We start from the raw sequence: 12,743 nt of genomic DNA, 5'->3' as shown, positions 1-12,743 counted from the left end.
CTAATTTTTGCACACTTTGTAATGTATGAGAAATGAAAACACTGAAGTAGAGACAGTGGAATAAAGACATTGACAGGCGGATAAAACTAATTTAAAATGTTAGACTGGACTTTTTTGGTCAACGTCATGCTCATTTTGATGTTCATCTTTCAACTTGAGAGTAAAACCAAAACACGAGTCCAACAACAACATCTGCTGTTGCCAAATGAGACTTAATGGTACTTTGGGGTCCGGAACTGCCAGCTCCAGGGAACCAGAAACTGCACCTCCAGCAGGATAAAGACTTTACCAGGCTCAAACTTATTCTTCCAGATCCTCTGTGCTTATTGATCTATCAGACTCAGGACCCCAAACTCCTTATGCAAGATGACACAAATCAAGATCTCTATAGCAATTAAAAATGTCAAAGACAATTAAACCAGATCATTAGTAGCTTACCATATTTACCTGTAAGCTGTCATTATTTTTATTGTTGCTTGACATACGTTCTTTTTCTCTATAGATTTTATCTTTTGGGCAGCGTTGTACATTCAAAGAAGTCTTCAAATGTAACATTTGAGCTTTAAAATGGTCAACACAAATGAGATTCACTACCTGACAAGAGTCGTGTCCCAGTTGTGAGAGAATAACTTGACTTAGTTGACTATTTGGAAAAGTGGTAGAATGTAGATTTTTCAAATGAATCATGTTGAACTGATTGTCCCAATCTTTACAAATGCTGCGGAATACTGCAGAAGACCTATTGAAACCAGAAATCAGTCAAGTTTGGTGAAGGAAAAATCATGGTTGGGGTTACATTCACATGGGGGCGTGCGAGAGATCTGCAGAGAGGATGGCAACATCAACTGCCTGAGGTATCAAGACATTTGTGCTGCCCATGACATTACAAACCACAGGAGAGGGCAAATTATTTAGCAAGATAATGCTTCTTTTCATTCTTCAGCCTACACATCAAAGTTCCTGAAAACAAATAAGGTCAAGGTGCTCCAGGATTGGCCTGCTTAGTCACCAGACATGAACATTATTGAGCATGACTGGGGTAAGATGTAGGCATTGAAGATGAATAAAAAACTTGATGGACTGGCAGTCTTGCAAGAATTCTTTCTTTGCTATTCCAGATGATTTTATTATTAAGTTATTTGAGTTATTGCAGAGATTTATGAATGCAGTTATCCAAGCTTATGGGAGTCATACACAATATTAATTATTTTTCCACTGTACCATGACTTTATATTCTATACTGTACATTATTTCTGTTAAGTGACAAGACCACCGTCTAAGCAAAATCAGAACTTACTGTCCTAATTAAATAGTTAAAAAAAATGGCATGATCATATTTTATTTTGGTAAAATAAGCACAATCTAGAGGCCTTTGTCTTTCATATCAGCCACTTCTGATACCAAATGATCAACTAGAAGTCAAGTTATTATTAAAACTTGGATAGGCGACAAGATGGGTAGTGTATATCCATCTCAGTAGGTAACAAAATGTTAAAAACAGTCAACAGATTTCAAGCTTTAAAAAATAGAGCCATTCTTAATTTCAGACAGCTGTTTTACATCAAATAATCAAGTTAGACTGTGAGAAGGTCCCTTACTAGGGTAGAGGGGTTCCGTGTGCAGACTGTTTTTGTTGGCACCTTTCTAAAGCTCTTTCTTTATAAAATTACATAAATAAAGCACATTATGAAACATCTCTTAAAGTGAATGACATGAAGACTAGCTTTATGCCAAAGGAGATTACTTTGGCTTCGTGGAAATATTTTTAAAGTGCTTATGAAAAGAGCACAATGTGTGCAAAGATATCTTTTTCTTGTGGTGAATCATTTTAGATGTTCCCCTTCAGGTTCATCTCCATGCTCTCATAAACCAGAATAGGCTTCATGAATATGTATTTTTAGAATCTGCAGTCATGCAGGGTGGTGTGTCTGTACTTAATTATCAAGCTGTATTATCTAACCTTTCACATATTTAATTAAAACACCTTAATAAAAATGGATTTTATACTTTTAAGACCTTATCATTTATCACTTCCTATTAAAATATTATTTTAAAGGAGAGATTTGTGAGGGGTGTACTTATATATTCTGAGTACTGTATATCAAATTACAGGCTGTGACAAGAACCCACCAAAAAAAATAAAAAGTAAAATAAAATTCCTTTATCCATCATTTTAATTATTCTTGTCGCACTGATATACATTTGTGTGTTTACCCTATATGTCTGCCTGCTTTTTAAAAAATGGAACGTAATCGTGTGTTTAGGTCTGCAGGATCGTGAGCAGGATTTTGATACATCACCCTTGCTTATGATCACTAGAGCTCAGACTACTAATCCAAACAAGAAAAATTTAACTACACTCTTCTATGGCAGAAGAGTAATTTTACCTTCTACCATCATGTATTTCAGTAAGGATGAAAGCAACATCAGTTTCTTGTTTGTTAAAAATCCCATACAGTAATCTGTAAACAAACAATTATTGTAACAGGTAAAAACATTGTTGGCTGAACCCTGCATTACAATACAATTTGCAGGAAAGAAAATGTGGCTGTCACAAAGACCCCAAAAGGACAGAAGCAATATATAATTGTTAGTGTTTTTTTTTTTTTTCATTTTATACTGATGCTTATGTTATATGATGGGACTTACCGAAACACAATAATTTAGAAGTTGAATTGGATTTCATCTATCTTCCAGGAACACAAGCTCTTGCTCAGCAGAGCACCAGAACAACATTGACAAACACACACTCACTACAGCGAATCAGCCAATCACTAAGGACCTCCCGAAGAGTCTTTTTGGCTAGTAAACAAGCCTTTTGAGTTTGTAACCCACCTAAAAACATCTATTTAAGTGTTGTTTTCCCAAATGTTCCATTTTCAGCCAGACCATCTTATCACTATCTTTATTAGGAACTGCGTCATGTTTTGGGAGTCGAATTGATTGAGTCACCATGTTCAGCAAATGAAGTTATCATAGATTTTCCAATACTCATCTTCTGCATGGAGGGATGGAGAGCTGAGATATCGAAGCGTCCTCTGCTATACGGCTTGATTTCAGTAGTAGGAACCCAGGGAGAAGCTAAATCGCTATCACAAACTACACGCATAGAGCACAGCAGAGGTTAATTGCCATTTCCTTCTGAGGATGTTTACCAATAACTTCAGTGTTTTCCTTTTCCATCTGGTCACTCAAGCTGTTTTCCAGGATTTCACAGTTCAATAGAAAAGCTGAGCGAGAACGTCATCGTTGTCTTTCGGTGTCAGGAAAGTGCTTTTACTTTGATGTGCTAGCCAAATGCTTGAAGTAACGAAGTATTAATATTATGGCTAACAGATGACACTCTCCTCCACTTACATTCTTTGGTTTTAGCATCATCTTGGTCAAAACGATCCACACTTAAGATATCCTAGAGGTAGAATTACACATCACCAATAAAGAGTTTATACGGTAACCAAATGTCTGCGGCATAGCTGTACAGAACATCATTAGGCGCACTGCGCACCCTGAATCTTTATAAACTCCTTCCTGATGTCTCACTCACACTGATTTCGCACATGCATAATTCAAGCGGGATTGGAGAAAGCATATGTAAATTGCAAAAATGAAGCTGGGAAATTATTCCGAAATTGCTCCAATGACAAAAACAGGTTCAAACACACTGAAGCGGTATACAAACTGCAGCCACAGATTTGGACTGCGTTCAGAGCTTTGAAGCAAAATAGGGGTGTATTACTGCGCTGAACGCTGTGAAGCTCTAGGTTTCCGAGTTTGAAAGGAGGCCTGCAGATGCGCCGATTATGTGTGATGAAAACCAGAAAGAATTGCTTCAGTGACAACAGCTTCAATCAACATGCATTTTGATTGGAAATTAGGTGCAAGTGCAAAAACCATATGTACCTTAACTAGCACATAAAGTAAGTGAGTGTGGCACATTATGTAAAGAGCTGGTTAATATAGTCACCACAGGGTGATTAATTGCAGGTGATTTTCAAATACATTTTGTCAGTAAAGCCAATTCTAGTAAACTCCAGCATAAGCTTTTAGATGAATCGGGGCATTTTCCATCCATTCCATTTCTGTTTTGAGGCAAAAAAAGGAAAACTAAGAAAACAGATGTTTTTCAGTTTTTTGTTGTTCACAAAAAACAACAAAAAAGAGATTTTGGCTTGATTTTTGTTTTTGGTTTAGCGTAGGAAATGGATAAACAACTTTAAAATTCATTATTCACATGTATGCGGTGCTGAATTGCCCTTTTCCTCTGATTGGTCAACCAAATCTGAGCTTGTGACATCACCATCAAAATACTAGTCCTCTGCAGATCAGCCCCCACCTGCTTTTAATTATTATTTTTAATTACATAAAAAACTAAGTTTACATATTCTATCATTTGATCAGTTAGCAGGCTTACATTCATTGCAATATGCATACATGAAATAAAAACGTAAATTATTACACATTAGTCATTAAAATAAGGTCATAGTTTGCTGCCAAACGTTTTGTTGCTGAGCACCTGATGCTAAGCAAAGATGGCTATTTCCGAGCAGAAATTGGTTTGCATGATTGTTTCAGAGCTACTGTAGGACCAGAATAAGAGCACATTGGGTCCTGGGGTTATAACAAAGGGAAACATTTGTTTATTTTATTTATGTACTATATATGTTTGTATGTTTGATAATATTTTTTTTTTTCTGGAGAAAGTCTTATTTGTTTTATTTCAGCTAGAATAAAAGCAGTTTAAGTAAAAAAAAAAAAAAAAAAAAAAAACATTTTAAGGTCAATATTATTAGCCTCTTTAAGCTTTTTTTTCTGATAGTCTACAGAACAAACCATCATTATTCAATAACTTGCCTAATTACCCTAACCTGCCTTTCTTGTTAACCTAATTAACCTAGTTAAGCCTTTAAATGTCACTTTAGGCTGTATAGAAGTGTCTTGAAAAACATCTAGTCAGATATTATTTACTGTCATCATGGCAAAGGTAAAATAAATCACTTATCAGAAATTAGTTATTAAAACTATTGTTTAGGAATTTGTTGAAAAAAAAAACTTCTCTCCGTTAAACAGGGGACTTACAATTCAGGGGGGCTAATAATTCGGACTTAAACTGTATAGAACTATTATTTTTTGAGGGTGGTGTCACGAGCTCAGATTTGGTTGGCCAATCAGAGGGAAAAGGATGTTTTAGCACTGTCTACATGTGTATAATGAATTTTAAAGTTGTTTACCTGTTTTCCAACCCTAAAAAACTAAAAAACTAAAGTCGAACCAAAATCTCTTTTTTTGTTTGTTTTTTGTGAGCAAACGAAAAACTGAAAAACAGCCATTTTCTTAGTTTTCCTTTTTTGTTTGAAAACGGAAATAAAATGGACGGAAGATACCCTTATTCAAATGGAGCAATCTTTAAGCTCTACAAAAATCACTATACAAAAATGATTTAATCTTTCAATAAGGACTTTGAGATAATTGTTCTGTGATAATGACAGCTGTTTGCATTGCGTGGAGCTGTGTGTAGTAAATGTGTGTAGCTCTTCTTTTTGGCTTTGTGGTTGTTCATCAAGACGGCAAGGTTTGTTTGAGCTCGGGTGGACCATGGCTCGTTATTGTACATATTATTACAGTGTAATGTCTCGGTTGTGTATTTAAAAATGGCACTTCCTTTGTTTTTATTCTCCTGGCTAGTGTCTCTGTAACCAATAGCGTTCAGCTGTGCGTCTCACTCTGCTTTTTGGTACCCTTTTGTTGTGGTGCCCTTTAGAAAGGGTGCCCAAAAAATGGTAAGGTACGGTTCGCTTTTTGGTAACTTTTCACAGTGGAAACAGCCACATCAAACTGTACTATACCGCTTAGTTTAGGAATTTGAGTAGCTTTTGAGTTATTTTGCAAAATCTTGATTTTTTTTTATAACCAGCTGTTATAAAAAGATGATGTGTTGTTGTAAATATAGTATAGTGAATAGTTCTTTTCTTAGTCTGAAAGGCTGTTAGTAGTCACACACACAATTCATTTAGCAGGCAAGTCAAAATATATGCATTCTTTTGTCAGGGCACACCAGTTTAATACTTGTGCTTAAAAATCAAATAGCTGTTTAATGCTTTATTTTAAAGAGATATATCATCGTCATTATTATTATCATTATTATTAATATTAATAATAATAATAATATAAATATTTCTACAAATACATGGATCCCGGCACTTTGAAAAAATGTTTCCTTTTTTGTCTTCGTTAAAACAAGAAAGCTAAAAATATCCTATGGTGAAAAAATAAAGCAAACAACAAACGTTTGAAACATTGAGTAAAAGAGAAATCACAAAAAGACACATAAAACCATAACGCAATTGAAAAAAGAAATTCTACATCCTTTACAAACACTATGGCCCAATAATTTAAGAAAATAGTGTCTCTAAAACGTTCATATTGCTTTGTACCTTCATCAGTGCCCTTTAGGGAGTTCAGCAATACAGTGCTGTGAAGTCTTCACGATGGCCAGAAGGGGGACGCCTTGCCCTTCTCCGAGCTCTACGCTGACCTCCACCAGGAGGTCTTGAGGTTGCCATCATAACCGCTGACATCTTTGAGGAGAGAGTCCTGTTAATAGCTAGTTTAATCCTCAGCGCAATGTCTTTATGTGTTCTTTTGGCAGTAGAGAAAAATACAAGGTATAGTTACTATTCCTCATGATCATGGAGTACTCACCATTGTTGCATTTAGCATTATTACTCTCTAAGATATTATTACTATTACTATCACCATCACGGATACACCGAGTGTATCATGTGTCATGTGCGCATGTGTGATCGTGTGAGTCAATGTTCAGTGCTCAGAGCTTGTTTTCTCGAAAGAGAAGCTAGGCAGAGTCAATAGCTTGGAGTTTGGAACGCCCTCTTGAGGCAGCGCCTCTCCTCCTCCCAAATCAAACGAGTCCTTGGATTCACTGGAGGGAGCGCGCCTCCTCAGGCAAGTGTCCCGGCTTGGCAATGGAGGTGGCACAATCCCCAGAGCAGGATGGAATCCTCCCGGAAGTTCCGGATCCTCGGGTGGATCTACAGAAATGCACGGTGGACTCATCTTCTTCTTGCGTCCACGGGGCGAAGATTGTTGCTGGAGGCTGTCGGCTCGTGATACAAACCCTGACGATATGGAACTGCGCTGCGGACTGCTTTCTACAGACGAGCATACTTCGATGGAGTGCCGGCGTGGGTCATCAAGCCATGACAAGGGCCGCGGTAACAGCAGAGCTCGCTGGCCTTGAGTGTCCACGCTATGGTATTTCTTAAGCTGACGTTTTGCACATTGATCTCCTGTCCCTTCTCGGTTGACATCATCGCTTCTCCCTGTGAGTCCCGCTCGGATAATTCGAGATACCTCCTGATCCACCGAGTCAACATCCTCCTGCTTCTTATAGTCTGGTGGTGGTGGTGGTACAGGTGGAGAGTGGGAACTCCTGGAGAACACATTGTACTGGTCGTAGGGGTTGTGCTGCGTGTGGACGCTAGGTCGTGAAGGTTTTGGGGAGGCGCCTGGTGTGGCAGGGACCAGAAAGAGGGAAGGCTGGTGCTGCTGCTGCTGCTGCTGCTGAGGTGGAAGGGGGTCCGACAGTTCCCTGAGCCCCAGAGGACCCTCAGCTTCCCCTCCCTCTGTGTAAAGCGTCTCCTGAGAGTCAGCACTCACTGCCACCTGAGGAGAGCAGGGACGGGGGGAGGTGAGGGGAAGGTAAGGGGTAACATTAGGGATTAGGACATGAACAGGTGAAAGGGAGACTGGTTAGTATGAGATGTTAAGGGGTGTAGAAGCAAGTGGAAGGGAAGGGGAGCCATGGAGTTAGAGTGGAGTTCACCATTAGCATTGCACTCCACAAGCTCTCTGCTTCGAAGAATTGGAGGTGAAATTAGAAAAATAGATTGAAAAAACACCTAGGGCGTCTTTCTTGAATGCATTTGCGGCCCCCAATCAGAGGTAGCTATCATTTAGAGTCTGATGTTCTTCTTCTTGTTAAAAGTTTGTATCAAACTTGAAAGTATCAAATGAAGTAACTCACCACAAAACATACCAAAATGCCACAACCGACAAAAAAATAGTGCTTAAATTGTGCTAGAAAGTTCATTAAAACGTGCTTAAGTAATATCAGTTGCACATTCTGAAGTCACATTCCTAGTTAAGCAACCAGTGAACCACTAGTTAAAAACATTCCCAGTCCCTTACTTCTCATGGGCGGTCCAAGTCATGGGCTTCCAGGACTTATACCACAATTTGTTTTTTAAAGTCATGTAATTCTGTAGGCATCTGCTGTATAAATCAGACATAATGAAGAAACTAGAGTATCTATTGATTTTTCAGTTGGAGTTGCACTCCATCCAAATGCAATAAGCACTGACTTCTTCACGGACAAATTAAATATACATTTGTATTCAAGTCTGACCACTGACAGCCCTTGGCAAATAGTTTTATATAAAAGGCATGAACTTCCCAAACTTCACATTTAGTCTAACAACTTTTTTTTTTTTTTCTCTAAAACCCTCATTTAAATAGCATGCTAATTTTATAAACACTTACAATGCCAAGTGACTATGAATGAACCCTGAATTAACTAAATTTGGGCATTCAGCCAGGTAAGACTTTGTTTTTACTGTTTACTCCTTAAAAATGATACATTTTAGGTGACATTTTTAGGTATTGTTAAGCATATAATACTAAAATATTTAAAATAAAATGATGATACATCATATGCAGTTTGGGATGAGCCCCCAAAACCCACTGACACTTGAACTGCCCTTGATTCTTGATTGCATCCACTGATTAAAATTTCACTGTGTGCACTTTCAACCAAATCAGTAAGTGTACAGTTTACTGGAGAAATTAGCAAAGATTTTTTTGTTATTGTCTTCATGTCTTCTCTTTGATATGAGCTAAGCTGAAGAGTACTAAACTGACACACTGCCTGAGTAGCAGTACTGTACATGCTGCTGCTGCCGTGGGTGAAGTCACATAGGTGAAAACTTACAGTATCAATTGCACTTTCAGAGAAAAAAAAGTTTGTAATAGGTTTATTGTTTTACTGTAACTAGGGCAGAGAAACAATTACCCTAGGGCAAAACTACAGGCACTGTTTGGCAGACTGCACTCTGAGCCACTGGGCTACTGCAAGACCACAAAACCCATGTCTCTTCCTAGAGTCTCTCTTCTCAGAACTCTCTCTAAAACTCTGTCTTTATTTTATGCGAGGGAGTCTGAGAGAAGCACCAGCCCAGTAGGAGAGAGGTGGGTGGGTGGGTGTTTTGGAAGGGGCTAAAGGCCAAGAGGAACCGTGTAAAACTTGTAAAGTTGGTCAATATGAAGTACTGTATGAGACCAAGCCATGAGTGTCCCTGTTTCATGTCGAAGCTTGTAGGATTGAAACTATGCTGCCCTCTAATGGCAGGAAACTATTTTTACATAAGGATGGCAAATTGCTTGCAAACTGACTAGAAAAAAAAAATAGTTATAACATTAATTTTAATACATATTACTTGAAAAATATATCAGATATATATATTAAATATCATTTACACAATTACACAATATAATATATTGTTAAAACAATAACAGAATACTAACATAACAATGTTTTTTTTCTTTAAAATATAAATGAAATTCACCATTTTAAATTAAACGTATGTTCCTTTTAAAGACAATCGAAAATAATTTTTTTGAGTTGGCAACTAATTTGAACATCTGAGCCTACTGATTATACAAATAAACTTCCCCTTGATCTTTACCCTACAGTTTTGGTCTTTCCAGTAGCCATGGTGAAATGCATCGGGCTGGAGGAACGGGGTTTAAGGGGTGTGGTGGGAGAAAGCGGGACAAAGTTGGGGATGGAGTTCACGGATCTGTGGAAAGGGCTCTGAAGGCCAGCTGAATCAAGCAGCCCATTCCGGCTCTCTCAGAAACAGGAGTATCTGTGCCTTAGGAGCAGCTCGGGGTCAGGCTTGGGTTGAACCATGCTGAGCTGCTCGGAGGAAGTCACATTACAGGGTATGCAGGCCAAAAAGTTGCAGAAAAAGAAGAGAGAATGCAGGAAGGATTAAGAGAAAAATTATACTAGCCAGAGGGTGAAATCAACAGTGCAGAGCTGTCAGATTGGTTACCAGTCATATTCACATAAGTCTCCAATCACATTATATAAAGAAGGCAAGGGATATACTGCATTTTCAGAGTAGAGGAGCAAGAGAGAAAATTAATCTTTTGCAAACTTAGTGAGTTGCCTATACATCAGGGGTACCCCAAACTTTTTCATATAAAGGGCCAAAAACCAAATATCATTATGAGCCCTGGGCCGAAGGTAAATACCAAACTATTACTACTCAAAAAAATATTGAAACAACAGAATGTAACTCCAAGTTTTCAGTTTTTTTTTTGAGCAGTATATACGTATTACATTAACATTACTGATTTATTTCATAATAATTAAAAAGAAAAAAATACTTTAAATTGTATTAACTAATGTAATATAACTTTTAGAATGATAATATTATTGCAATAAAACAAAATAGTGAACAGAGGAGTTCAATGCTGAATACACTAAAGCAGAATCTGCCTTTGCCTTGATTCGCTCACCAAAGTCTCTGCATTGTCCTCTATCTATCAGGTGTAAGTATTTACGTTTAAACTTAATCTGATTATTCTGGAATATTAAATTGAAACATTTAATTTCAAAGTTTTTAACAATAAAACAAACAAACAAACAAACAAACAAACAGTTGCATTCGATTTGAAATAATCTCAGATACACTCTTAGAAATAAAGATATGCCAGCTGTCACTGGTGTGATACCTTTTTAAAAGATACACATTTGTACTTGAAGGTTCCTTACTGGTACCTAAAAATTATATATTAGTACCTACAAATTTTAAGAGGAACACTTTTGTGCTTTTTATTTATTAAGGTTACAAATTATTGTCTTTCAAATAAAAGTTGTTCTTATAGCTTAATGCATATATATGTTTAAAGGTGCACTATAATGAAAATGTGGGTAAACCAAGGCATAGTACAATAATGAAAGATCAATATACAGAAATAGGCATACTGTGAGCCTTAGACACTACTGCTTTCTCGTTCTCCGGTAAGTTCCACGAGTGTAAAACCCCGGTTGACAAAACAAAACAAACTGTGACAAGGCTCATAGGCCATGCCCTTCGCATTTGCATGTATGCCTAATTTGTGTCGTTCATCCGTATACAGTTAAAGTCAGAATTATTAGCCCCCTTTTCATTTTTTTTCTTTTTTTAAACATTTCACATATGATTTTTAATAAAGCAAGAAAATTTTCACAGTATGTCTGAAAATATTTTATTCTTCTATAGAAAGTCTTTTTTGTTTTATTTCTGCTCGAAAAAAAAGTTTTTAATTTTTTAAAAAACTTTTTGGGACAAAATTATTAGCCCCTTTAAGCAATAATTTGTTTCCAATAATCTACAGAACAAACCATCATTATACAACAACTTGCCTAATTAGCCTAACCTGCCTAGTTAACCTAATTAACCTAGTTAAGCCTTTAAATGTCACTTTAAGCTGTATAGAAGTGTCTTGAAAAATATCAAGTTAAATATTATTTACTGTCATCATGGCAAAGAGAAAATAAAAATTAAAATTAAGTTTTAAAAACTATTATGCTTAGAAATGTGCTGAAACAATCTTCCCTCCATTAAACAGAAATTGGGAAACAAAATAAACAGGGGCGCTAATAATTCAGGGGGGCTAATAATTCTGACTTCAACTAATATATATATATATATATATATATATATATATATATATATATATATATATATATATATATATATATATATATATATATATATATACATACAAGTAGTGTACATTAAGGCAACTCACTAGGTTTTGAAATTGAGCTACTACAGTATGTGCAATGAACAAAACCAGATTGCAACAACATTTATTAAAAGCACAACACAACTAACAGCAAAAAAGAGTCTGATCTCACCTGTCTGCGGAGTGTGCGTGAGAGAGTGTGTGCCCGCCGAGGTGGGGGAATTCGAGGGATGCTCTCTGAGTCTGATAAACTGTGAGGACTGATGGGTCTGAACAGATCGCTGGGCACCGTCAAGTGCTGGCTGGCTTCTTCTGTTTGAGACTGAACAGAAGCTGTAGACCCTGAGACACATTTAATAAGACAATTACTGACCTCTGCATTAACAACCACGGTTAAATCAGATGTAGAAGTAAAATACGGTGCTGCACCTGTCTGAGCGAGGTGAGGTGAGGTTGTGTGGGTGCTGTGGTTTGAGTTGGACTGCAGCGGCAGGAACATGTAGCTGTCATTAGGTAGAGAATGTGTGCGGCCCACTGAGGTCTTCTTCACGGATAGCAAGTGTTCATCCGTCGGTTCATCCGCCTGCCGGGTGTCTGGTGGATCTGAAGGATCTGTGGTCTGAGGAGCATTAAAAGAAAGTGAAGGTTAGAGTTGGTACTTGTGTTTTGGAGAGTTAGGGGCCCTTATGAACACATGGACGCACACGCAAACACATTGTACCTAATACATAGAGGCTGGACTGGTTAGCATACGATGAAAGGCAAACATCACTACGCACTAGACACAGGGAGGAGACTGATCTAGAAACATGTTCTCATCAATCAGGTCGTATCAATGCAAATGCATTTTTCTTCTATGTCAGTTAATGAGACTTTTCTTATCCCTGTATACTAAATGAACATTGGTGAAACAATCTTTTTTTTCATAT

General features: G+C 37.3%; 1 protein-coding gene across 1 annotated transcript in view; it reads right to left on the bottom strand.

Annotated features, from left to right (window-relative positions):
• Window positions 1-6,063: 6,063 nt before the first annotated feature.
• Window positions 6,064-12,743, bottom strand: part of cacna1g (calcium channel, voltage-dependent, T type, alpha 1G subunit) — a 403,764-nt gene continuing 397,084 nt past the window's right edge. The window contains exons 38-40 of the mRNA XM_073918537.1: window positions 12,244-12,433; window positions 11,987-12,156; window positions 6,064-7,680 (exon numbers count right to left, since the gene is read on the bottom strand). Coding sequence (XP_073774638.1) covers window positions 6,817-7,680; window positions 11,987-12,156; window positions 12,244-12,433 — 1,224 coding nt within the window. The 3' untranslated portion in view covers window positions 6,064-6,816. The remainder of the gene's footprint in view (window positions 7,681-11,986; window positions 12,157-12,243; window positions 12,434-12,743) is intronic.

The sequence above is a fragment of the Danio rerio genome, chromosome 12 (assembly GCF_049306965.1).
Source record: "Danio rerio strain Tuebingen ecotype United States chromosome 12, GRCz12tu, whole genome shotgun sequence".
In the NCBI taxonomy this organism is placed as follows: Eukaryota; Metazoa; Chordata; class Actinopteri; order Cypriniformes; family Danionidae; genus Danio; species Danio rerio.
The sequence above is the reverse complement of the archived record's forward strand: the minus strand, read 5'-3'. Positions and strand labels throughout refer to the sequence as shown.